The sequence below is a fragment of the Oncorhynchus keta genome, chromosome 26 (genome assembly GCF_023373465.1).
Source record: "Oncorhynchus keta strain PuntledgeMale-10-30-2019 chromosome 26, Oket_V2, whole genome shotgun sequence".
NCBI lineage: Eukaryota > Metazoa > Chordata > Actinopteri > Salmoniformes > Salmonidae > Oncorhynchus > Oncorhynchus keta.
The window spans coordinates 46487855-46515731 of NC_068446.1; the positions used below are offsets into that span (position 1 = coordinate 46487855).

At 42.7% G+C, this 27877-nt stretch overlaps 1 protein-coding gene across 2 annotated transcripts in view; it reads right to left on the minus strand.

The window, feature by feature from the left end:
- Positions 1-27877, minus strand: part of zwilch (zwilch kinetochore protein) — a 54413-nt gene that overhangs the window by 14419 nt on the left and 12117 nt on the right. For both annotated transcript variants that reach the window (XM_052481095.1, XM_052481094.1), the window contains exons 7-14: positions 27766-27837; positions 27336-27429; positions 27094-27140; positions 18587-18698; positions 18276-18355; positions 13408-13564; positions 13151-13179; positions 1760-1896 (exon numbers count right to left, since the gene is read on the minus strand). In XM_052481095.1, the coding sequence (XP_052337055.1) occupies positions 1760-1896; positions 13151-13179; positions 13408-13564; positions 18276-18355; positions 18587-18698; positions 27094-27140; positions 27336-27429; positions 27766-27837 (728 nt within the window). The remainder of the gene's footprint in view (positions 1-1759; positions 1897-13150; positions 13180-13407; positions 13565-18275; positions 18356-18586; positions 18699-27093; positions 27141-27335; positions 27430-27765; positions 27838-27877) is intronic.

Below are 27877 nucleotides of genomic sequence, written 5' to 3' on the forward strand. Positions count from 1 at the left end.
ACATCTAAAAAAAAAACATTTTCCATAGCGACTTATCCAGAGAAATTAGGGTTAAGTGCCTTGCTCAAGGACGCAAAAGCATTTTCTCCTAGTAGGCTCAGGGGATTCGAACCAGCGATCCTTTGGGATTATTGGCCCAACGCTCTTAACCTCGAGGCTACCTGCCCGACAGACAGGCCAGCAGGTCTTACTGTGTGAGGAGGAAGAGTCTGTCGTACGCCAGGTCTTACTGTGTGGGGAGGAAGAGTCTGTCGTACGCCAGGTCTTACTGTGTGAGGAGGAAGAGTCTGTCTTACTGTGTGAGGAGGAAGAGTCTGTGTGAGGAGGAAGAGTCTGTCTTACTGTGTGAGGAGGAAGAGTCTGTCGTACGCCAGGTCTTACTGTGTGAGGGGAAGAGTCTGTCTTACAGGTCTTACTGTGTGAGGGGGAAGAGTCTGTCTTACTGTGTGAGGAGGAAGAGTCGGTCGTACACCAGGTCTTACTGTGTGAGGAGGAAGAGTCTGTCGTACGCCAGGCCTTACTGTGTGAGGAGGAAGAGTCTGTCGTACGTCAGGTCTTACTGTGTGAGGAGGAAGAGTTTGTCGTACGCCAGGCCTTACTGTGTGAGGAGGAAGAGTCTGTCTTACTGTGTGAGGAGGAAGAGTCTGTCGTACGCCAGGCCTTACTGTGTGAGGAGGAAGAGTCTGTCTTACTGTGTGAGGAGGAAGAGTCTGTCGTACGCCAGGTCTTACTGTGTGAGGAGGAAGAGTCTGTCGTACGCCAGGTCTTACTGTGTGAGGAGGAAGAGTCTGTCGTACGCCAGGTCTTACTGTGTGAGGAGGAAGAGTCTGTCGTACGCCAGGTCTTACTGTGTGAGGAGGAAGAGTCTGTCGTACGGCAGGCCTTACTGTGTGAGGAGGAAGAGTCGGCCGTACGGCAGGCCTTACTGTGTGAGGAGGAAGAGTCTGTCTTACTGTGTGAGGAGGAAGAGTCTGTCTTACTGTGTGAGGAGGAAGAGTCTGTCGTACGGCAGGTCTTACTGTGTGAGGAGGAAGAGTCTGTCGTACGCCAGGCCTTACTGTGTGAGGAGGAAGAGTCTGTCTTACTGTGTGAGGAGTCTGAAGAGTCTGTGAGGAGGAAGAGTACGCCAGGCCTTACTGTGTGAGGAGGAAGAGTCTGTCGTACGCCAGGCCTTACTGTGTGAGGAGGAAGAGTCTGTCGTACGTCAGGTCTTACTGTGTGAGGAGGAAGAGTCTGTCGTACGCCAGGCCTTACTGTGTGAGGAGGAAGAGTCTGTCTTACTGTGTGAGGAGGAAGAGTCTGTCGTACGCCAGGTCTTACTGTGTGAGGAGGAAGAGTCTGTCGTACGCCAGGTCTTACTGTGTGAGGAGGAAGAGTCTGTCGTACGCCAGGTCTTACTGTGTGAGGAGGAAGAGTCTGTCGTACGCCAGGTCTTACGCCAGGTCTTACTGTGTGAGGAGGAAGAGTCGGTCTTACTGTGTGAGGAGGAAGAGTCGGCAGGCCTTACTGTGTGAGGAGGAAGAGTCTGTCTTACTGTGTGAGGAGGAAGAGTCTGTCTTACTGTGTGAGGAGGAAGAGTCTGTCGTACGGCAGGCCTTACTGTGTGAGGAGGAAGAGTCTGTCTTACTGTGTGAGGAGGAAGAGTCTGTCTTACTGTGTGAGGAGGAAGAGTCTGTCGTACGGCAGGCCTTACTGTGTGGGGAGGAAGAGTCTGTCTTACTGTGTGAGGAGGAAGAGTCGGTCGTACGGCAGGCCTTACTGTGTGAGGAGGAAGAGTCGGTCGTACGGCAGGCACAGGAAGGTACTGCAGGTCACCATGATCTCCAGTAGGTGGTGTAGTTTCCTCAGTCTGATCACCTGCTCCTGCAGGTCCTCCACTGTACTCAGGTAGTAACTCTTTGGACAACACAGTTAAAGTTATAGGACAACACAGTTAAAGTTACAGGACAACACAGTTACAAAGTTACAGGACAACACAGTTACAAAGTTACAGGACAACACAGTTATAGAACAACACAGTTACAAAGTTATAGAACAACACAGTTATAGGACAACACAGTAACACAGTTATAGGACAACACAGTTACACAGTTATAGGACAACACAGTTACAAAGTTATAGAACAACACAGTTATAGGACAACACAGTTACACAGTTATAGGACAACACAGTTAAAGTTATAGAACAACACAGTTATAGGACAACACAGTTACACAGTTATAGAACAACACAGTTATAGGACAACACAGTTACACAGTTATAGAACAACACAGTTACACAGTTATAGGACAACACAGTTACAACGTTATAGGACAACACAGTTATAGGACAACACAGTTATAGGACAACACAGTTATAGAACAACACAGTTATAGAACAACACAGTTATAGAACAACACAGTTACAAAGTTATAGGACAACACAGTTATAGAACAACACAGTTACAAAGTTATAGGACAACACAGTTATAGGACAACACAGTTACAAAGTTATAGGACAACACAGTTACACAGTTATAGGACAACACAGTTATAGGACAACACAGTTATAGAACAACACAGTTATAGAACAACACAGTTATAGAACAACACAGTTACAAAGTTATAGAACAACACAGTTACAAAGTTATAGAACAACACAGTTACACAGTTATAGAACAACACAGTTACACAGTTATAGAACAACACAGTTACAAAGTTATAGAACAACACAGTTACAAAGTTATAGAACAACACAGTTACAAAGTTTTAGAACAACACAGTTACAAAGTTATAGAACAACACAGTTACAAAGTTATAGAACAACACAGTTACAAAGTTTTAGAACAACACAGTTACAAAGTTTTAGAACAACACAGTTACAAAGTTTTAGAACAACACAGTTACAGAACAACACAGTTACAGAACAACACAGTTACAAAGTTATAGAACAACACAGTTACAAAGTTATAGAACAAAACAGTTATAGAACAACACAGTTAAAGTTATAGAACAACACAGTTATAGAACAACACAGTTACAAAGTTATAGAACAACACAGTTACAAAGTTATAGAACAACACAGTTATAGAACAACACAGTTATAGAACAACACAGTTATAGAACAACACAGTTACACAGTTATAGAACAACACAGTTATAGAACAACACAGTTACACAGTTATAGAACAACACAGTTACAAAGTTATAGAACAACACAGTTACAAAGTTATAGAACAACACAGTTACAAAGTTATAGAACAACACAGTTATACAGTCATGGTCAGTCCTGTATAGCCTCATAACATGGTTATAACTATAATGTTGATATCATGGATGGCCAGTCCTGTATAGTCTCATAACATGGTTATAACTATAATGTTGATATCATGGTCAGTCCTGTATAGCCTCATAACATGGTTATAACTATAATGTTGATATCATGGATGGTCAGTCCTATATAGCCTCATAACATGGTTATAACTATAATGTTGATATCATGGATGGTCGGTCCTGTATAGCCTCATAACATGGTTATAACTATAATGTTGATATCATGGATGGTTAGTCCTGTATAGCCTCATAACATGGTTATAACTATAATGTTGATATCATGGATGGTCCTGTATAGTCTCATAACATGGTTATAACTATAATGTTGATATCATGGATGGTCAGTCCTGTATAGCCTCATAACATGGTTATAACTATAATGTTGATATCATGGATGGTCAGTCCTGTATAGCCTAATAACATGGTTATAACTATAATGTTGATGGATGGTCAGTCCTGTATAGTCTCATAACATGGTTATAACTATAATGTTGATATCATGGATGGTCCTGTATAGCCTCATAACATGGTTATAACTATAATGTTGATGGTCAGTCCTGTATAGCCTCATAACATGGTTATAACTATAATGTTGATGGATGGTCAGTCCTGTATAGTCTCATAACATGGTTATAACTATAATGTTGATATCATGGATGGCCAGTCCTGTATAGTCTCATAACATGGTTATAACTATAATGTTGATATCATGGATGGTCAGTCCTGTATAGCCTCATAACATGGTTATAACTATAATGTTGATATCATGGATGGTCAGTCCTGTATAGCCTCATAACATGGTTATAACTATAATGTTGATATCATGGATGGTCAGTCCTGTATAGCCTCATAACATGGTTATAACTATAATGTTGATGGATGGTCAGTCCTGTATAGTCTCATAACATGGTTATAACTATAATGTTGATATCATGGATGGTCAGTCCTGTATAGCCTCATAACATGGTTATAACTATAATGTTGATATCATGGATGGCCAGTCCTGTATAGTCTCATAACATGGTTATAACTATAATGTTGATATCATGGATGGTCAGTCCTGTATAGCCTCATAACATGGTTATAACTATAATGTTGATATCATGGATGGTCAGTCCTGTATAGCCTCATAACATGGTTATAACTATAATGTTGATATCATGGATGGTCAGTCCTGTATAGCCTCATAACATGGTTATAACTATAATGTTGATATCATGGATGGTCAGTCCTGTATAGTCTCATAACATGGTTATAACTATAATGTTGATATCATGGATGGTCAGTCCTGTATAGCCTCGTAACATGGTTATAACTATAATGTTGATATCATGGATGGCCAGTCCTGTATAGCCTCATAACATGGTTATAACTATAATGTTGATATCATGGATGGTCAGTCCTGTATAGCCTCGTAACATGGTTATAACTATAATGTTGATATCATGGATGGTCAGTCCTATATAGTCTCATAACATGGTTATAACTATAATGTTGATATCATGGATGGTCAGTCCTGTATAGGCTCATAACATGGTTATAACTATAATGTTGATATCATGGATGGTCAGTCCTGTATAGCCTCATAACATGGTTATAACTATAATGTTGATATCATGGATGGTCAGTCCTGTATAGCCTCATAACATGGTTATAACTATAATGTTGATATCATGGATGGTCAGTCCTGTATAGCCTCATAACATGGTTATAACTATAATGTTGATATCATGGATGGTCAGTCCTGTATAGTCTCATAACATGGTTATAACTATAATGTTGATATCATGGATGGTCAGTCCTGTATAGCCTCGTAACATGGTTATAACTATAATGTTGATATCATGGATGGCCAGTCCTGTATAGCCTCATAACATGGTTATAACTATGTTGATATCATGGATGGTCAGTCCTGTATAGCCTCGTAACATGGTTATAACTATAATGTTGATATCATGGATGGTCAGTCCTATATAGTCTCATAACATGGTTATAACTATAATGTTGATATCATGGATGGTCAGTCCTGTATAGGCTCATAACATGGTTATAACTATAATGTTGATATCATGGATGGTCAGTCCTGTATAGCCTCATAACATGGTTATAACTATAATGTTGATATCATGGATGGTCAGTCCTGTATAGCCTCATAACATGGTTATAACTATAATGTTGATATCATGGATGGTCAGTCCTGTATAGCCTCATAACATGGTTATAACTATAATGTTGATGGATGGTCAGTCCTGTATAGCCTCATAACATGGTTATAACTATAATGTTGATATCATGGATGGTCAGTCCTGTATAGCCTCATAACATGGTTATAACTATAATGTTGATATCATGGATGGTCAGTCCTATATAGTCTCATAACATGGTTATAACTATAATGTTGATATCATGGATGGTCAGTCCTGTATAGTCTCATAACATGGTTATAACTATAATGTTGATATCATGGATGGTCCTGTATAGCCTCATAACATGGTTATAACTATAATGTTGATATCATGGATGGTCAGTCCTGTATAGTCTCATAACATGGTTATAACTATAATGTTGATATCATGGATGGTCCTGTATAGCCTCATAACATGGTTATAACTATAATGTTGATATCATGGATGGTCAGTCCTGTATAGCCTCATAACATGGTTATAACTATAATGTTGATATCATGGATGGTCAGTCCTGTATAGCCTCATAACATGGTTATAACTATAATGTTGATGGATGGTCAGTCCTGTATAGTCTCATAACATGGTTATAACTATAATGTTGATATCATGGATGGTCAGTCCTGTATAGCCTCATAACATGGTTATAACTATAATGTTGATATCATGGATGGTCAGTCCTGTATAGTCTCATAACATGGTTATAACTATAATGTTGATATCATGGATGGTCCTGTATAGCCTCATAACATGGTTATAACTATAATGTTGATATCATGGATGGTCAGTCCTGTATAGCCTCATAACATGGTTATAACTATAATGTTGATGGATGGTCAGTCCTGTATAGCCTCATAACATGGTTATAACGATAATGTTGATATAATGGATGGTCAGTCCTGTATAGCCTCATAACATGGTTATAACTATAATGTTGATATCATGGATGGTCAGTCCTGTATAGCCTCATAACATGGTTATAACTATAATGTTGATATCATGGATGGTCAGTCCTGTATAGCCTCATAACATGGTTATAACTATAATGTTGATATCATGGATGGTCAGTCCTGTATAGTCTCATAACATGGTTATAACTATAAAGTTGATGGATGGTCAGTCCTGTATAGCCTCATAACATGGTTATAACTATAATGTTGATATCATGGATGGTCAGTCCTGTATAGCCTCATAACATGGTTATAACTATAATGTTGATATCATGGATGGTCCTGTGTAGCCTCATAACATGGTTATAACTATAATGTTGATATAATGGATGGTCAGTCCTGTATAGCCTCATAACATGGTTATAACTATAATGTTGATATCATGGATGGTCAGTCCTGTACAGTCTCATAACATGGTTATAACTATAATGTTGATGGATGGTCAGTCCTGTATAGCCTCATAACATGGTTATAACTATAATGTTGATGGATGGTCAGTCCTGTATAGCCTCATAACATGGTTATAACTATAATGTTGATGGATGGTCAGTCCTGTATAGTCTCATAACATGGTTATAACTATAATGTTGATGGATGGTCAGTCCTGTATAGCCTCATAACATGGTTATAACTATAATGTTGATATCATGGATGGTCAGTCCTGTATAGCCTCATACCATGGTTATAACTATAATGTTGATGGATGGTCAGTCCTGTATAGCCTCATAACATGGTTATAACTATAATGTTGATGGATGGTCAGTCCTGTATAGTCTCATAACATGGTTATAACTATAATGTTGATGGATGGTCAGTCCTGTATAGCCTCATAACATGGTTATAACTATAATGTTGATATCATGGATGGTCCTGTATAGCCTCATAACATGGTTATAACTATAATGTTGATATCATGGATGGTCAGTCCTGTATAGTCTCATAACATGGTTATAACTATAATGTTGATATCATGGATGGTCAGTCCTGTATAGCCTCATAACATGGTTATAACTATAATGTTGATGGATGGTCAGTCCTGTATAGTCTCATAACATGGTTATAACTATAATGTTGATGGTCAGTCCTGTATAGCCTCATAACATGGTTATAACTATAATGTTGATATCATGGATGGTCAGTCCTGTATAGCCTCATAACATGGTTACAACTATAATGTTGATATCATGGATGGTCAGTCCTGTATAGCCTCATAACATGGTTATAACTATAATGTTGATGGATGGTCAGTCCTGTATAGTCTCATAACATGGTTATAACTATAATGTTGATATCATGGATGGTCAGTCCTGTATAGCCTCATAACATGGTTATAACTATAATGTTGATATCATGGATGGTCAGTCCTGTATAGTCTCATAACATGGTTATAACTATAATGTTGATATCATGGATGGTCCTGTATAGCCTCATAACATGGTTATAACTATAATGTTGATATCATGGATGGTCAGTCCTGTATAGCCTCATAACATGGTTATAACTATAATGTTGATGGATGGTCAGTCCTGTATAGCCTCATAACATGGTTATAACGATAATGTTGATATAATGGATGGTCAGTCCTGTATAGCCTCATAACATGGTTATAACTATAATGTTGATATCATGGATGGTCAGTCCTGTATAGCCTCATAACATGGTTATAACTATAATGTTGATATCATGGATGGTCAGTCCTGTATAGCCTCATAACATGGTTATAACTATAATGTTGATATCATGGATGGTCAGTCCTGTATAGTCTCATAACATGGTTATAACTATAAAGTTGATGGATGGTCAGTCCTGTATAGCCTCATAACATGGTTATAACTATAATGTTGATATCATGGATGGTCAGTCCTGTATAGCCTCATAACATGGTTATAACTATAATGTTGATATCATGGATGGTCCTGTGTAGCCTCATAACATGGTTATAACTATAATGTTGATATAATGGATGGTCAGTCCTGTATAGCCTCATAACATGGTTATAACTATAATGTTGATATCATGGATGGTCAGTCCTGTACAGTCTCATAACATGGTTATAACTATAATGTTGATGGATGGTCAGTCCTGTATAGCCTCATAACATGGTTATAACTATAATGTTGATGGATGGTCAGTCCTGTATAGCCTCATAACATGGTTATAACTATAATGTTGATGGATGGTCAGTCCTGTATAGTCTCATAACATGGTTATAACTATAATGTTGATGGATGGTCAGTCCTGTATAGCCTCATAACATGGTTATAACTATAATGTTGATATCATGGATGGTCAGTCCTGTATAGCCTCATACCATGGTTATAACTATAATGTTGATGGATGGTCAGTCCTGTATAGCCTCATAACATGGTTATAACTATAATGTTGATGGATGGTCAGTCCTGTATAGTCTCATAACATGGTTATAACTATAATGTTGATGGATGGTCAGTCCTGTATAGCCTCATAACATGGTTATAACTATAATGTTGATATCATGGATGGTCCTGTATAGCCTCATAACATGGTTATAACTATAATGTTGATATCATGGATGGTCAGTCCTGTATAGTCTCATAACATGGTTATAACTATAATGTTGATATCATGGATGGTCAGTCCTGTATAGCCTCATAACATGGTTATAACTATAATGTTGATGGATGGTCAGTCCTGTATAGTCTCATAACATGGTTATAACTATAATGTTGATGGTCAGTCCTGTATAGCCTCATAACATGGTTATAACTATAATGTTGATATCATGGATGGCCAGTCCTGTATAGCCTCATAACATGGTTACAACTATAATGTTGATATCATGGATGGTCAGTCCTGTATAGCCTCATAACATGGTTATAACTATAATGTTGATATCATGGATGGTCAGTCCTGTATAGCCTCATAACATGGTTATAACTATAATGTTGATATCATGGATGGTTAGTCCTGTATAGCCTCATAACATGGTTATAACTATAATGTTGATATCATGGATGGTCAGTCCTGTATAGTTATAACTATAATGTTGATATCATGGATGGTCAGTCCTGTATAGCCTCATAACATGGTTATAACTATAATGTTGATATCATGGATGGTCAGTCCTGTATAGCCTCATAACATGGTTACAACTATAATGTTGATATCATGGATGGTCAGTCCTGTATAGTCCCATAACATGGTTATAACTATAATGTTGATATCATGGATGGTCAGTCCTGTATAGCCTCATAACATGGTTATAACTATAATGTTGATGGATGGTCAGTCCTGTATAGCCTCATAACATGGTTATAACTATAATGTTGATATCATGGATGGTCAGTCCTGTATAGCCTCATAACATGGTTATAACTATAATGTTGATGGATGGTCAGTCCTGTACAGCCTCATAACATGGTTATAACTATAATGTTGATATCATGGATGGTCAGTCCTGTATAGTCTCATAACATGGTTATAACTATAATGTTGATATCATGGATGGTCAGTCCTGTATAGCCTCATAACATGGTTATAACTATAATGTTGATATCATGGATGGTCCTGTATAGCCTCATAACATGGTTATAACTATAATGTTGATGGATGGTCAGTCCTGTATAGCCTCATAACATGGTTATAACTATAATGTTGATGGATGGTCAGTCCTGTATAGCCTCATAACATGGTTATAACTATAATGTTGATATCATGGATGGTCCTGTATAGCCTCATAACATGGTTATAGCTATAATGTTGATGGATGGTCAGTCCTGTATAGTCTCATAACATGGTTATAACTATAATGTTGATATCATGGATGGTCAGTCCTGTATAGCCTCATAACATGGTTATAACTATAATGTTAATATCATGGATGGTCCTGTATAGTCTCATAACATGGTTATAACTATAATGTTGATATCATGGATGGTCAGTCCTGTATAGCCTCATAACATGGTTATAACTATAATGTTGATGGATGGTCAGTCCTGTATAGCCTCATAACATGGTTATAACTATAATGTTGATGGATGGTCAGTCCTGTATAGTCTCATAACATGGTTATAACTATAATGTTGATATCATGGATGGTCAGTCCTGTATAGCCTCATAACATGGTTATAACTATAATGTTGATGGATGGTCAGGCCTGTATAGCCTCATAACATGGTTATAACTATAATGTTGATGGATGGTCAGTCCTGTATAGCCTCATAACATGGTTATAACTATAATGTTGATATCATGGATGGTCAGTCCTGTATAGCCTCATAACATGGTTATAACTATAATGTTGATATCATGGTCAGTCCTGTATAGCCTCATAACATGGTTATAACTATAATGTTGATATCATGGATGGTCCTGTATAGTCTCATAACATGGTTATAACTATAATGTTGATATCATGGATGGTCAGTCCTGTATAGCCTCATAACATGGTTATAACTATAATGTTGATATCATGGATGGTCAGTCCTGTATAGCCTCATAACATGGTTATAACTATAATGTTGATATCATGGATGGTCAGATGGTCATGGATGGTCAGTCCTGTATAGCCTCATAACATGGTTATAACTATAATGTTGATATCATGGATGGTCAGTCCTGTATAGTCTCATAACTTGGTTATAACTATAATGTTGATATCATGGATGGTCAGTCCTGTATAGTCTCATAACATGGTTATAACTATAATGTTGATATCATGGATGGTCAGTCCTGTATAGCCTCATAACATGATTATAACTATAATGTTGATATCATGGATGGTCAGTCCTGTATAGTCTCATAACATGGTTATAACTATAATGTTGATATCATGGATGGTCAGTCCTGTATAGCCTCATAACATGGTTATAACTATAATGTTGATATCATGGATGGTCAGTCCTGTATAGCCTCATAACATGGTTATAACTATAATGTTGATATCATGGATGGTCAGTCCTGTATAGCCTCATAACATGGTTATAACTATAATGTTGATATCATGGATGGTCAGTCCTGTATAGCCTCATAACATGGTTATAACTATAATGTTGATATCATGGATGGTCAGTCCTGTATAGTCTCATAACATGGTTATAACTATAATGTTGATATCGTGGATGGTCCTGTATAGTCTCATAACATGGTTATAACTATAATGTTGATATCATGGATGGTCAGTCCTGTATAGCCTCATAACATGGTTATAACTATAATGTTATCATGGATGGTCAGTCCTGTATAGTCTCATAACATGGTTATAACTATAATGTTGATATCATGGATGGTCAGTCCTGTATAGTCTCATAACATGGTTATAACTATAATGTTGATATCATGGATGGTCAGTCCTGTATAGTCTCATAACATGGTTATAACTATAATGTTGATATCATGGATGGTCAGTCCTGTATAGCCTCATAACATGGTTATAACTATAATGTTGATATCATGGTCAGTCCTGTATAGCCTCATAACATGGTTATAACTATAATGTTGATATCATGGATGGTCAGTCCTGTATAGTCTCATAACATGGTTATAACTATAATGTTGATATCATGGATGGTCAGTCCTGTATAGTCTCATAACATGGTTATAACTATAATGTTGATATCATGGATGGTCAGTCCTGTATAGTCTCATAACATGGTTATAACTATAATGTTGATATCATGGATGGTCAGTCCTGTATAGTCTCATAACATGGTTATAACTATAATGTTGATATCATGGATGGTCAGTCCTGTATAGCCTCATAACATGGTTATAACTATAATGTTGATATCATGGATGGTCAGTCCTGTATAGCCTCATAACATGGTTATAACTATAATGTTGATATCATGGATGGTCAGTCCTGTATAGTCTCATAACATGGTTATAACTATAATGTTGATATCATGGATGGTCAGTCCTGTATAGCCTCATAACATGGTTATAACTATAATGTTGATATCATGGATGGTCAGTCCTGTATAGCCTCATAACATGGTTATAACTATAATGTTGATATCATGGTCAGTCCTGTATAGTCTCATAACATGGTTATAACTATAATGTTGATATCATGGATGGTCAGTCCTGTATAGCCTCATAACATGGTTATAACTATAATGTTGATATCGTGGATGGTCAGTCCTGTATAGCCTCATAACATGGTTATAACTATAATGTTGATGGATGGTCAGTCCTGTATAGCCTCATAACATGGTTATAACTATAATGTTGATATCATGGATGGTCAGTCCTGTATAGCCTCATAACATGGTTATAACTATAATGTTGATATCATGGATGGTCAGTCCTGTATAGCCTCATAACATGGTTATAACTATAATGTTGATGGATGGTCAGTCCTGTATAGCCTCATAACATGGTTATAACTATAATGTTGATATCATGGATGGTCAGTCCTGTATAGCCTCATAACATGGTTATAACTATAATGTTGATGGATGGTCAGTCCTGTATAGTCTCATAACATGGTTATAACTATAATGTTGATATCATGGATGGTTCTTGCTTCCATAGCTCTGTCTAGGAATTTGAAAGTGGTTACATTTCTCCAGGCCCATCCCCTCAAGCTTTTCACCAAAAAAAAGGCAGGGTGTCCATTTTGTTATTGTTTCAATAAGGATTCTCGTTTTAATTTATTTTTACTTTTTTTTTTTTTAAATGTTAGAGATGATTTTCTGAATCATAGTAGTCTAAACCTCGGACTCACCAGGTGGTTTAGCGTCGTCAGATCTTGACCTGAGGAGAAGAAAACATTAACTGTTAAATCAACTTAAAATGCTGTTAAGATAAGAATTAGATTAGTATTTTGTCTGGAACCACGGCACAGGGATCCCAACAACGTATTAGGTCTCTGCGGCGTCATGGAGAATAGCACACCGTTTCACTTTTAACCGAACAACCACATCCTATTAGGTATTCGGGATTCGAACCGACAGACCTTTGGATCACAGAGCAGTGTGTTACCTATGAGGTAGTTGATGTAGTCCTTCCTCATCTTGTCTAGGCCCATCTCCAGCAGCATGTGGACAGGTGTCAGGCCTGTCAAAGAGACATGATCCATCTGATGGTGGTAAGACTGAAGGATCAGCTTACTGAGGGAGCTACTGCTGTCTCTGTGAATCTACAACAATCAGGAGAGACACGCAGCAGTTAGAGAGAGAGAGAGAGAGAGTTGATCAATATTTGTTCCCGTAGCTGTCTATTTACTACAACAAACCGATGCTGGGGCACTAATTCCACACTCAACGAACTGTATCGCGCAAACAGGACAACGCTCGTCCCGAGGCGGCTCGCCTAGTGGCCGGGGACTTTAACGAAACCGGAATCCATTTGACATAATTTCTGTGGATTTAGAGGCGAAAATTTAAAAAAAAACTCTAGATCAACTTAACTCCAAACACAGAATTGCATATAAAACTCTCCCGCCCTCTATTTGGCAAATCTAACCATGACGTTATCCTCCGGATTCCTACTTACAAGCAAAAACTCAAACAGGAAGTACCAGAGATGGACGCACAATGCGGAAGTTGTCCGATTAAACGGATGCTAAGCTCCAGGACTGTTTTGCTAGCACAGACTGGAATATGTTCTGGGATTCATCCCATGGCATCGAGGAGTTTACCACGTCAGTCACTGGCTTAATCAATAATAAATAAAGGGCATCGACGACGCCGTCCCCACGGTGACCGTAAGTAAATAACCCAACCAGAAGCCATGGATTACAGGGAACATCCGCACTGAGCTAAAGGCTAGAGCTGCCGCTTTCAAGGAGCGGGACACTAATCCAGACTAACAAGAAACCCGTCAGACTAACCATCAAACAGGCAAAGTTTCAATACAGGACTAACATCAAATCCTACTACACTCTGACGCTCTTCGGATGTGGCAAACTATCGCGGATTACAAAGGGAAACCCAGCCGCGAGTCACCTCAGACGAGCTGAATTTACTGAACCGTGCATGAGAGCACCAGTCGTTCAGGACGACTGTGTGATCACGCTCTCTGTAGCCGATGTGAGTAAGTAAGACCTATAAAAAAGGTTAACATTCACAAGGCCAGACGGATTACCATCATGCGCTGACCAGATGGCAAGTGTCCTCACTGATATTTTCAACTTCTCCCTGACACAATCTGTAATAGTTTCAAGCAGACCACCATAGTCCCTGTGCCTAAGAACGCCAAAGAAACCTGTCTAAATTATTATCGTCCTGTTGTACTCACATCGGTAACCATGAAACGCTTTGAAAGGCTGGTCATGGTTCACACCAACACAATTGTATATAGTTTACTTTAGTTCATAAATATATTTTTTGTTATTCCTTGATCTCTGTGTTGTCTCCCTTTTTGATACGGGCTGCGAAATGGTTTTTGACAAACACCTACATGTGTCAAGCAGACCACCATAGTCCCTGTGCCTAAGAACGCCAAGGTGACGTGTCTACATGATTATCGCCCTGTACCAATCACATCTGTAGCCATGACGTGCTTTTGAAAGGGCTGATCGTTGCTCACATCAACACCATCACCCCAGACACCCTGAACCCACTCCAATACGCATACCGCCCCAACAGATCCACAGATTAATGTATCTGTACTGGGAATCACCATCATCCCAGACACCCTGAACCCACTCCAATACGCATACCGCCCCAACAGATCCACAGATGACGCAATCTCACTGCCCTTTCCCACCTGGACAGGAGGAACACCTATGTTAAAAAGTTGTTAATTGATCACAGCTCAGCGTTCAACGACATATTACCCTTCAAGCTCATCACTAAACTCAGGACCTCCTGACGGGCCACACCCAGGTGGAGTGGGTAGGCAACAACATGTCCACCATGCTGACCCTCAACACAAAGGCCCCTCGGGGGTGCATGCCTAGTCCTCTCCTGTACAGTCATTGGTCAGGGGCCTAGTCCTCTCCTGTACAGTCATTGGTCAGGGGCCTAGTCCCCTCCTGTACAGTCATTGGTCAGGGGTCTAGTCCCCTCCTGTACAGTCATTGGTCAGGGGTCTAGTCCCCTCCTGTACAGTCATTGGTCAGGGGTCTAGTCCCCTCCTGTACAGTCATTGGTCAGGGGCCTAGTCCCCTCCTGTACAGTCATTGGTCAGGGGCCTAGTCCCCTCCTGTACAGTCATTGGTCAGGGGCCTAGTCCTCTCCTGTACAGTCATTGGTCAGGGGCCTAGTCCCCTCCTGTACAGTCATTGGTCAGGGGCCTAGTCCTCTCCTGTACAGTCATTGGTCAGGGGCCTAGTCCTCTCCTGTACAGTCATTGGTCAGGGGCCTAGTCCTCTCCTGTACAGTCATTGGTCAGGGGCCTAGTCCCCTCCTGTACAGTCATTGGTCAGGGGTCTAGTCCCCTCCTGTACAGTCATTGGTCAGGGACCTAGTCCTCTCCTGTACAGTCATTGGTCAGGGGCGTAGTCCCCTCCTGTACAGTCATTGGTCAGGGGCCTAGTGCCCTCCTGTACAGTCATTGGTCAGGGGTCTAGTCCTCTCCTGTACAGTCATTGGTCAGGGGCCTAGTCCTCTCCTGTACAGTCATTGGTCAGGGGTCTAGTCCCCTCCTGTACAGTCATTGGTCAGGGGCCTAGTCCTCTCCTGTACAGTCATTGGTCAGGGGCCTAGTCCCCTCCTGTACAGTCATTGGTCAGGGGTCTAGTCCCCTCCTGTACAGTCATTGGTCAGGGGCCTAGTCCCCTCCTGTACAGTCATTGGTCAGGGGCCTAGTCCCCTCCTGTACAGTCATTGGTCAGGGGCCTAGTCCCCTCCTGTACAGTCATTGGTCAACCCTGTGGTGCCTGTACAGTCATTGGTCAGGGGCCTAGTCCCCTCCTGTACAGTCATTGGTCAGGGGCGTAGCCCTCTCCTGTACAGTCATTGGTCAGGGGCGTAGTCCCCTCCTGTACAGTCATTGGTCAGGGGCCTAGTCCTCTCCTGTACAGTCATTGGTCAGGGGCCTAGTCCCCTCCTGTACAGTCATTGGTCAGGGGCCTAGTCCCCTCCTGTACAGTCATTGGTCAGGGGTCTAGTCCCCTCCTGTACAGTCATTGGTCAGGGGCCTAGTCCCCTCCTGTACAGCCATTGGTCAGGGGCCTAGTCCCCTCCTGTACAGTCATTGGTCAGGGGCCTAGTCCCCTCCTGTACAGTCATTGGTCAGGGGCCTAGTCCCCTCCTGTACAGTCATTGGTCAGGGGCCTAGTCCCCTCCTGTACAGTCATTGGTCAACCCTGTGGTGCCTGTACAGTCATTGGTCAGGGGCCTAGTCCCCTCCTGTACAGCCATTGGTCAGGGGCCTAGTCCCCTCCTGTACAGTCATTGGTCAGGGGCGTAGTCCCCTCCTGTACAGTCATTGGTCAGGGGCCTAGTCCTCTCCTGTACAGTCATTGGTCAGGGGCCTAGTCCCCTCCTGTACAGTCATTGGTCAGGGGCCTAGTCCCCTCCTGTACAGTCATTGGTCAGAGGCCTAGTCCCCTCCTGTACAGTCATTGGTCAGGGGCGTAGTCCTCTCCCGTACAGTCATTGGTCAGGGGTCTAGTCCCCTCCTGTACAGTCATTGGTCAGGGGCCTAGTCCCCTCCTGTACAGTCATTGGTCAGGGGTCTAGTCCTCTCCTGTACAGTCATTGGTCAGGGGTCTAGTCCCCTCCTGTACAGTCATTGGTCAGGGGCCTAGTCCCCTCCTGTACAGTCATTGGTCAGGGGCCTAGTCCCCTCCTGTACAGTCATTGGTCAGGGGCGTAGTCCTCTCCCGTACAGTCATTGGTCAGGGGCCTAGTCCCCTCCTGTACAGTCATTGGTCAGGGGCCTAGTCCCCTCCTGTACAGTCATTGGTCAGGGGCCTAGTCCTCTCCTGTACAGTCATTGGTCAGGGGCCTAGTCCTCTCCTGTACAGTCATTGGTCAGGGGTCTAGTCCCCTCCTGTACAGTCATTGGTCAGGGGCCTAGTCCCCTCCTGTACAGTCATTGGTCAGGGGCCTAGTCCCCTCCTGTACAGTCATTGGTCAGGGGCCTAGTCCCCTCCTGTACAGTCATTGGTCAGGGGTCTAGTCCCCTCCTGTACAGTCATTGGTCAGGGGCCTAGTCCCCTCCTGTACAGTCATTGGTCAGGGGCGTAGTCCCCTCCTGTACAGTCATTGGTCAGGGGCCTAGTGCCCTCCTGTACAGTCATTGGTCAGGGGTCTAGTCCTCTCCTGTACAGTCATTGGTCAGGGGCCTAGTCCCCTCCTTTACAGTCATTGGTCAGGGGTCTAGTCCCCTCCTGTACAGTCATTGGTCAGGGGCCTAGTCCTCTCCTGTACAGTCATTGGTCAGGGGCCTAGTCCTCTCCTGTACAGTCATTGGTCAGGGGCCTAGTCCCCTCCTGTACAGTCATTGGTCAGGGACCTAGTCCTCTCCTGTACAGTCATTGGTCAGGGGCCTAGTCCCCTCCTGTACAGTCATTGGTCAGGGGCCTAGTCCCCTCCTGTACAGTCATTGGTCAGGGGCCTAGTCCCCTCCTGTACAGTCATTGGTCAGGGACCTAGTCCCCTCCTCCCTGTTCACCAACGACTGTGTGGCCGGGCACGACTCAACACCATCATTAAGTTCGGAGACAATAAGACGATGACACATCCTATAGGGAGGTCAGAGACCTGGCAGTGTGGTGCCATGACAACAACAACCTCTCCATCAACGTCAGCAAGACAAAGGAGCTGATCGTGGACTAAAGGAAACGCCCCCATTCATATCGACGGGGCTGTTGTGGAGCGGGTCGAGAGCTTTGATGATCAGATTCAGATCAGTCTCTGATGTCTTGATATGATCCGAGGACACACCACTATACTTACCCATGGTTTAATGTCACCATACTGCAAAGCTTTGATGACCATTTTCAGACAGTCTCCGACATCTTGATAGGAAGTCACACCTGTGATGAAAAAGTAGTGATGAAATAAATAAAAAAAACAGCTCAAATGTTCCACATCCAAGTTGATATAGGAAGTTGAATTTATTACCATTTTCAAAATGTAAATAAGGAAATGAATAGCTTTTTATTGTTCATAGAACATGTGGAAAAAAGTGAAACATTTTCCAAAGTGAAAACAAAAAAAAAGGCTGTTCTCTACTATAACTAAAATGTACTAAAAACTCCACTCACTGTTCCTCATGCGAACCCAGAGCTGTTCTATGAAGTCCAGATCTCCTCTCTCCATCAGAGAGTTGAATATCTCTGTCTCTGATGTTCCCATCTCAGTCTTCACATTCACTGCCTGGGGGGAACCACAACCAATCAGATAAAGCATTATGATGACATGTAATTTCAATTGTTCAACTTGTTCAGTTTTAAATGATACAATAGTCACACCCCTTTGACATGATGTGTGGTAAAGTTGGATTTAAAATGGATTTAATTGTAATATTCCTTTCAGCGATCTACATAACATGTCAAAGTGGACAAATTATAACATTTGTAGAAAATCCATGAAAAATATATTTATAAAAACATTTTTTTTTTTAAAAGGATTAATATCTTGATTATAGAAGTATTTCATCATTTTCAGGTCATATATTTTCAAGCAGATTTTAAGTAAAAACAGTAACTCGGGTCCCTCAGGAACATTCCCTGTCTGCTTGGTAAGCAACTCCAGTGTAGATGTGGCCTTGTGTTTTCGGGTTGTGTTGTCTGCCAAAAAAACAGCTAAATTATTAGTCAAGGACACAGCTCACAATATCAGCGCGTGGCTCAAATCAATGGGGAAGCCAAGCAAAGGGGAAAAGAGGCCCGATGATGACCTGTGTTGGGATAATTGCTTTGTTTTCTCTATATCCTATTAGTTCATATGTCACCTTTTTTCATCTCCCAGTGTCTGGTGGAAAGCAGACTGAACCAGGTTATTGTCCTGCTGAAAGGTGAATTCATCTCCCAGTGTCTGGTGGAAAGCAGACTGAACCAGGTTATTGTCCTGCTGAAAGGTGAATTCATCTCCCAGTGTCTGGTGGAAAGCAGACTGAACCAGGTTATTGTCCTGCTGAAAGGTGAATTCATCTCCCAGTGTCTGGTGGAAAGCAGACTGAACCAGGTTATTGTCCTGCTGAAAGGTGAATTAATCTCCCAGTGTCTGGTGGAAAGCAGACTGAACCAGGTTATTGTCTTGCTGAAAGGTGAATTCATCTCCCAGTCTCTGGTGGAAAGCAGACTGAACCAGGTTATTGTCCTGCTGAAAGGTGAATTCATCTCCCAGTCTCTGGTGGAAAGCAGACTGAACCAGGTTATTGTCCTGCTGAAAGGTGAATTCATCTCCCAGTCTCTGGTGCAAAGCAGACTGAACCAGGTTATTGTCCTGCTGAAAGGTGACTTCATCTCCCAGTCTCTGGTGGAAAGCAGACTGAACCAGGTTATTGTCCTGCTGAAAGGTGAATTCATCTCTCAGTCTCTGGTGGAAAGCAGACTGAACCAGGTTATTGTCCTGCTGAAAGGTGAATTAATCTCCCAGTGTCTGGTGGAAAGCAGACTGAACCAGGTTATTGTCCTGCTGAAAGGTGAATTCATCTCTCAGTGTCTGGTGGAAAGCAGACTGAACCAGGTTATTGTCCTGCTGAAAGGTGTACAAAGCAGACTGAACCAGGTTTTCCTCCAGGATGCTGAGCAGAGTTTTATTTTTATCCTGAAAACTCCCAGTGTCTTGGAAAGCAGAGTACCGACCCATAACACAGTGGAGGTTGGTACCGTTTAAGATCAGCTGAAAGGTGAGTCGACCCATAACGCAGTGGAGGTTGGTACCTGAAAGGTTTCATCTCCCAGATCTGGTGGAAAGCAGACTGAACCAGGTTACCCATAACACAGTGGAGGTTGGTACCGTTTAAGATCAAAGGTGAGTCGACCCATAACGCAGTGGAGGTTGGTACCGTTTAAGATCTGAAAGGTGATTCATCGACCCATAACACAGTGGAGGTTGGTCCTGCTTTAAGATCAGTGGGTGAGCAGACTGAACCCCTCCAGGAGTGGAGGTTGGTATCCGTTTAAGATCAGGGGCGAGTACGACCCATAACACAGTGGAGGTTGGTACCGTTTAAGATCAGGGGTGAGTACGACCCATAACACAGTGGAGGTTGGTACCGTTTAAGATCAGGGGCGAGTACGACCCATAACACAGTGGAGGTTGGTACCGTTTAAGATCAGGGGTGAGTACGACCCATAACGCAGTGGAGGTTGGTACCGTTTAAGATCAGGGGTGAGTACGACCCATAACGCAGTGGAGGTTGGTACCGTTTAAGATCAGGGGCGAGTACGACCCATAACACAGTGGAGGTTGGTACCGTTTAAGATCAGGGGTGAGTACGACCCATAACGCAGTGGTGGTTGGTACCGTTTAAGATCAGGGGTGAGTACGACCCATAACACAGTGGAGGTTGGTACCGTTTAAGATCAGGGGTGAGTACGACCCATAACGCAGTGGAGGTTGGTACCGTTTAAGATCAGGGGTGAGTACGACCCATAACGCAGTGGAGGTTGGTACCGTTTAAGATCAGGGGTGAGTACGACCCATAACGCAGTGGAGGTTGGTACCGTTTAAGATCAGGGGTGAGTACGACCCATAACGCAGTGGAGGTTGGTACCGTTTAAGATCAGGGGTGAGTACGACCCATAACGCAGTGGAGGTTGGTACCGTTTAAGATCAGGGGCGAGTACGACCCATAACGCAGTGGAGGTTGGTACCGTTTAAGATCAGGGGTGAGTACGACCCATAACACAGTGGAGGTTGGTACCGTTTAAGATCAGGGGTGAGTACGACCCATAACACAGTGGAGGTTGGTACCGTTTAAGATCAGGGGTGAGTACGACCCATAACACAGTGGAGGTTGGTACCGTTTAAGATCAGGGGTGAGTACGACCCATAACACAGTGGAGGTTGGTACCGTTTAAGATCAGGGGTGAGTACGACCCATAACACAGTGGAGGTTGGTACCGTTTAAGATCAGGGGTGAGTACGACCCATAACACAGTGGAGGTTGGTACCGTTTAAGATCAGGGGCGAGTACGACCCATAACGCAGTGGCGGTTGGTACCGTTTAAGATCAGGGGCGAGTACGACCCATAACGCAGTGGCGGTTGGTACCGTTTAAGATCAGGGGTGAGTACGACCCATAACGCAGTGGAGGTTGGTACCGTTTAAGATCAGGGGCGAGTACGACCCATAACACAGTGGAGGTTGGTACCGTTTAAGATCAGGGGTGAGTACGACCCATAACACAGTGGAGGTTGGTACCGTTTAAGATCAGGGGTGAGTACGACCCATAACACAGTGGAGGTTGGTACCGTTTAAGATCAGGGGTGAGTACGACCCATAACACAGTGGAGGTTGGTACCGTTTAAGATCAGGGGTGAGTACGACCCATAACGCAGTGGAGGTTGGTACCGTTTAAGATCAGGGGTGAGTACGACCCATAACACAGTGGAGGTTGGTACCGTTTAAGATCAGGGGGACGATATATATATATATATATATTTATAATGAGCACGGCCCTTATTTCTATTACAGCATATTGGATGACTGTCATTCATATTCCATTCACCCAGTTCAATGTTATCGTCGATAGGTTTAGGCTACGACATGATACTAGAATGTTCCCTGTACCCATCATGAGGTTGCTACAACCTAGTAGGTACACACAGGTCGAGAGGATTTTGAGTAATCAAGGTGACAGAGACACATTCAATTCCTCCTTGTACCCTCTGGCCTGCATCTAGCTGATCTAGGGTGTGATCATTAGTCCAACAGTTGCAAATGAGAGTTTCAATTGGACACATTCAGGTGTGTTTATCCCCGTGTCGTTACGTTTGCTTCTGTTTAAGAAATGTTTTTCAACAGAGTCGGCAGAATGAATACACCCCTAACTTTCATAGCAACCGCATAAAAACAGCATAATCACTTTCCTTCTTGTATATATAATTCCTTCTCGCTACTTTCTATTCCCTCTCCTCCTCTCACCATTTCCCTTCGCTTGTGGACTTCAGTGCACAACCCATCAGCTGTCTGTGACCAGGTGAAAATACCATTTCCAAGCCAAACCTTCATATCATGACCTCTAACCTCTACACACAACCTACAACATTGTCACTTCCTAGTCAACATAATAGAACTAACGTGTTAGTAAACCTGCTACAATCATGCAGTACAGTCAACAGAGTCGGCAGAATGAATACACCTCGGATCACAAACAAACACAGTTCATTTTCATAGTAGCCACATACAAACACCATGATCATTTGCATCTTGTATGTAATTCCTTCTCGCATCGAAGCGCTCCTCTCACAATTTTCACTTAGTTTGTGGACTTCAGAGCACAACACAACAGCTGTCTGTGACCAGGCGACAAAAACCTCTCCAAGCCAAAACCTTCATACCATAACCACTACACACAGCCTACATCGTTGTCACCATATTAGCTAACGTCATAGTTAACATAGCTACTAGAATTAACGCGTTAGTAAACCCGTTACAATCATGCAGTAGTTACCTCGACATAGAAGAGTTCCAGCATTGGATAGCCTTAGCCAGCTAGCTAGCTAACATAGCATCCTTCTCGGTTTGAGCCGTTTGAATAAGCTAAACTAGCTAGCTGCGTTCGCTAGCTAAGTGAGTGAAAAAGTCCCAAGAAATATAGCTAGCTCTCTGCCTTGCTTTCGCTTCTCCTTCATTTTTGAAGATATTAAAATTGTTCCAACTATTGTCTCTCAGTCTTTGAGTGAACTACTCACCCCATTTTATCCATGAACTGACAATTTGTCAGTTCATGCTGCAAAAGCTCTGAAAGCTTCCGGAGGACGTCCTTCAACCTGTCATAATTACTGTGCGGAAGGGAGTAAAAACCCATGAGCCTCCTCGGTTTTGTATTGAAGTCAATGTAACCAGAGGAGGACGGAAGCTAGCTGTCCTCCGCCTACACCATGGTGCTACCCTACAGAGTGCCGTTGAGGTTACTGTAGACCTTCATTGCTAAATAGTGTTTTAATCAATTATTTGGTGACATGGGAATGTATTTATACATTTAAAGAAATGTTTCACTATTGATTATTTTATTCACCGAGGAGGATGGTCCTCCCCTTCCTCCTCTCAGGAGCCTCCACTGACATAACACGATGCAGCCACCACTATACTTGGAGAGTGGCGTTGTATTAGATTTGCCCCAAACATAACACTTTATATTCAGGACAAATTGTGAATTGCTTTGCCACATTATTTTGCAGTATTACTTTAGTGTCTTATAGCAAAAAGGATACATGTTTTGGAATATTTTTTTTAAATATTTCTTCTTTCACTCTGTCATTTAGGTTAGTATTGTGGAGTAACTACAATGTTGTTGATCCATCCTCAGTTTTCTCCTATCACAGCCATTAAACTCTGTAACTGTTTTAAAGTCACCATTGGCCTCATGGTGAATTCCCTGTGAGGTTTCCTTCCTCTCCGGCAACTGAGTTAGGAAGGACGCCTGTGTCTTTGTAGTGACTGGGTGTATTGATGTGTACACCATGCTCATAAGGGATACTACCAATAGGCGTTGGAAAACCTCTCTGGTCTCTGTGGTTGAATCTTTGCCTGAAATTCACTTCTTGACTAAGGGACCTTACAGATAATTGAACGTGTGGGGTACAGAGAAGATGTGATCATTTAAAAAAAATCCTGTTTAAACACTATTACCGCACACACTGAGTCCATCCTTTTTATGTGACTTGTTACGCACATTTGTATTCCTCATTTAGGCTTGATATAACAAAGGGGTTGAATACTTATCGACTCAAGACATTTCAGATTTGCATTTTAAATTAGTAAAAAAAAAAAAAATTTTAACTATTCCACTGACATTATGGGGTATTGTGTGTGAGCCAGAGACCAAAAACCTCAATTTAATACATTTTTAATACAAATGTGGAAAAATTCAAGGGGTGTGAATACTCTCTGAAGGTACTGTATGTGGTTCCCCATCTACTGCAGATGGAGAGATGGGGTAGATGGAGAGATGGGGTAGATGGGGGAGATGGGGTAGATGGGGGAGATGGGGTAGATGGGGGAGATGGAGTAGATGGAGAGATGGGGTAGATGGGGGAGATGGGGTAGATGGAGAGATGAATGCATGGAGAGATGGGGTAGATGGGGGAGATGGGGTAGGCGGAGAGATGAATGCATGGAGAGGTGGAGAGATGGAGAGATGGGGTAGATGGAGAGATGGGGTAGATGGAGAGATGGGATAGATGGAGAGATGGGATAGATGGAGAGATGGGGTAGATGGAGAGATGGGGTAGATGGAGAGATGGGGTAGATGGAGAGATGGGGTAGATGGAGAGATGGGGTAGATGGAGTAGATGGAGAGATGGGGTAGATGGAGAGATGGGTAGGTGGGAGAGATGGGGTAGATGGAGAGATGGGTAGATGGAGAGATGGGTAGATGGAGAGATGGGTAGATGGAGAGATGGGTAGATGGAGAGATGGGTAGATGGAGAGATGGGTAGATGGAGAGATGGAGAGATGGAGAGATGGAGAGATGGAGAGATGGGAGATGGGTAGATGGGTAGAGATGGGTAGATGGAGAGATGGAGAGATGGAGAGATGGAGAGATGGGTAGATGGAGAGATGGGTAGATGGAGAGATGGGTAGATGGAGAGATGGGTAGATGGAGAGATGGAGAGATGGAGAGATGGGTAGATGGAGAGATGGGTAGATGGAGAGATGGGTAGATGGAGAGATGGGTAGATGGAGAGATGGGTAGATGGAGAGATGGGTAGATGGAGAGATGGGTAGATGGAGAGATGGGTAGATGGAGAGATGGGATAGATGGAGAGATGGGTAGATGGAGAGATGGGTAGATGGAGAGATGGGTAGATGGAGAGATGGGTAGATGGAGAGATGGGTAGATGGAGAGATGGGTAGATGGAGAGATGGGTAGGTGGGAGAGATGGGGTAGATGGAGAGATGGGATAGATGGAGAGATGGGATAGATGGAGAGATGGGGTAGATGGAGAGATGGGGTAGATGGAGAGATGGGGTAGATGGAGTAGAGATGGAGAGATGGGATAGATGGAGAGATGGGGTAGATGGAGAGATGGGGTAGATGGAGAGATGGGGTAGATGGAGAGATGGGGTAGATGGAGAGATGGGGTAGATGGGGGAGATGGGGTAGATGGAGAGATGGGGTAGATGGAGAGATGGGGTAGATGGAGAGATGGAGAGATGGGTAGATGGAGAGATGGAGAGATGGGTAGATGGGTAGATGGAGAGATGGAGAGATGGGTAGATGGAGAGATGGGTAGATGGAGAGATGGGTAGATGGGTAGATGGAGAGATGGGGTAGATGGGGAGATGGGGTAGATGGAGAGATGGGGTAGATGGAGAGATGGGTAGGTGGGAGAGATGGAGAGATGGGGTAGATGGAGAGATGGGTAGATGGAGAGATGGGGTAGATGGAGAGATGGGGTAGATGGAGAGATGGGGTAGATGGAGAGATGGGGTAGATGGAGAGATGGGGTAGATGGGGAGATGGGGTAGATGGAGAGATGGGGTAGATGGGGTAGATGGAGAGATGGGGTAGATGGAGAGATGGGGTAGATGGAGAGATGGGGGATGGAGAGATGGGTAGATGGAGAGATGGGGTAGATGGAGAGATGGGTAGATGGAGAGATGGGTAGATGGAGAGATGGGGTAGATGGAGAGATGGGGTAGGTGGGAGAGATGGGTAGGTGGGAGAGATGGGTAGGTGGAGAGATGGAGAGATGGAGAGGTGGGTAGATGGAGAGATGGGTAGATGGAGAGATGGGGTAGATGGAGAGATGGGTAGATGGAGAGATGGGTAGATGGAGAGATGGGTAGATGGAGAGATGGGGTAGATGGAGAGATGGGGTAGGTGGAGAGATGGGTAGGTGGGAGAGATGGGTAGGTGGAGAGATGGAGAGGTGGAGAGATGGAGAGATGGAGAGGTGGAGAGATGGATGGAGGTGGAGAGATGGAGAGATGGAGAGATGAATGGATGGAGAGATGAATGGATGGAGAGATGAATGGATGGAGAGATGAATGGATGGAGAGATGGAGAGATGAATGGATGGAGAGATGGAGAGATTAATGGATGGAGAGATGAATGGATGGAGAGATGGAGAGATGAATGGATGGAGAGATGGAGAGATTAATGGATGGAGAGATGAATGGAGAGGTGGAGAGATGGAGAGATGAATGGATGGAGAGATGAATGGATGGAGAGATGAATGGATGGAGAGATGAATGGATGGAGAGGTGGAGAGATGGAGAGATGAATGGATGGAGAGATGGGGTAGATGGAGAGATGAATGGATGGAGAGGTGGAGAGATTAATGGATGGAGAGATGAATGGATGGAGAGATTAATGGATGGAGAGATGGAGAGATGAATGGATGGAGAGATGAATGGATGGAGAGATGGAGAGATGAATGGATGGAGAGATGAATGGATGGATGAAGATGGAGATGGTGGAGAGATGGAGAGATGAATGGATGGAGAGATGAATGGATGGAGAGATGAATGGATGGAGAGATGGAGAGATGAATGGATGGAGAGATGAATGGATGGAGAGATGAATGGATGGAGAGATGAATGGATGGAGAGATGAATGGATGGAGAGATGGAGAGATATCAGTCATACCTCTTTGGTAGACTGATCCTGCAGAGTCTTTACAGTGTTCTGCAGTTCTGAAAAGGAGAAGAAGTGAGCGAAAGACAATAAAGATTATAATATATATATATATATTTAAACATGTTTATTTCAGAGTGGTTACAAAGCAACTCATTTCATATAGTTGTGAAAAGTTGTTTTTCTAATAAATGTTTGCTTAAAATGTTGGGAGATGCTTAAATGACAAAATGTCTGAAATGTCACCATCCTACCATCCAGGTACTCCCTTGTCAACTGCACAGCAGACATGGTCTCCACAGGTTCCATCCACTCCGTCTCTCCGGTCCTCAGACCATCAGCCAGCATCTGACAACCACAACCAGCAACGGGCTTTAAAACATTACATTAGGTCTATAGTGTGATAGCCTAGTTAAACCAGGCTGAACGGTGTTGCTCACGGGGGTTGGGGTCAATTCCATTTCAAAATTCAGAAAGTAATTCCTAATTGAATTTCCTCATTGAAAAGCATTGAAGGAGCATTTGAATTGGATTGTCAAGTTTACTTCCTGAATTGGCTGGAATGTAAAATGGGAATTGACCCCAACCCACATCATTGTAATGTAGGTTTAAAACAGGCTAATAGTGGGATGCCTAAAAAAAAAAAAAAAAAGGCATTTCAAAGTATTATATTTTGGCACAAACCTGTAGAAACTCCAGCTCCCTGTACAACGGATACATGGGACTTCTCATGTCTCCACTGGACACCTTGATATTCTGCAGGGGGGAGAGGAGTTACCAAACAGTCCCTCCATCC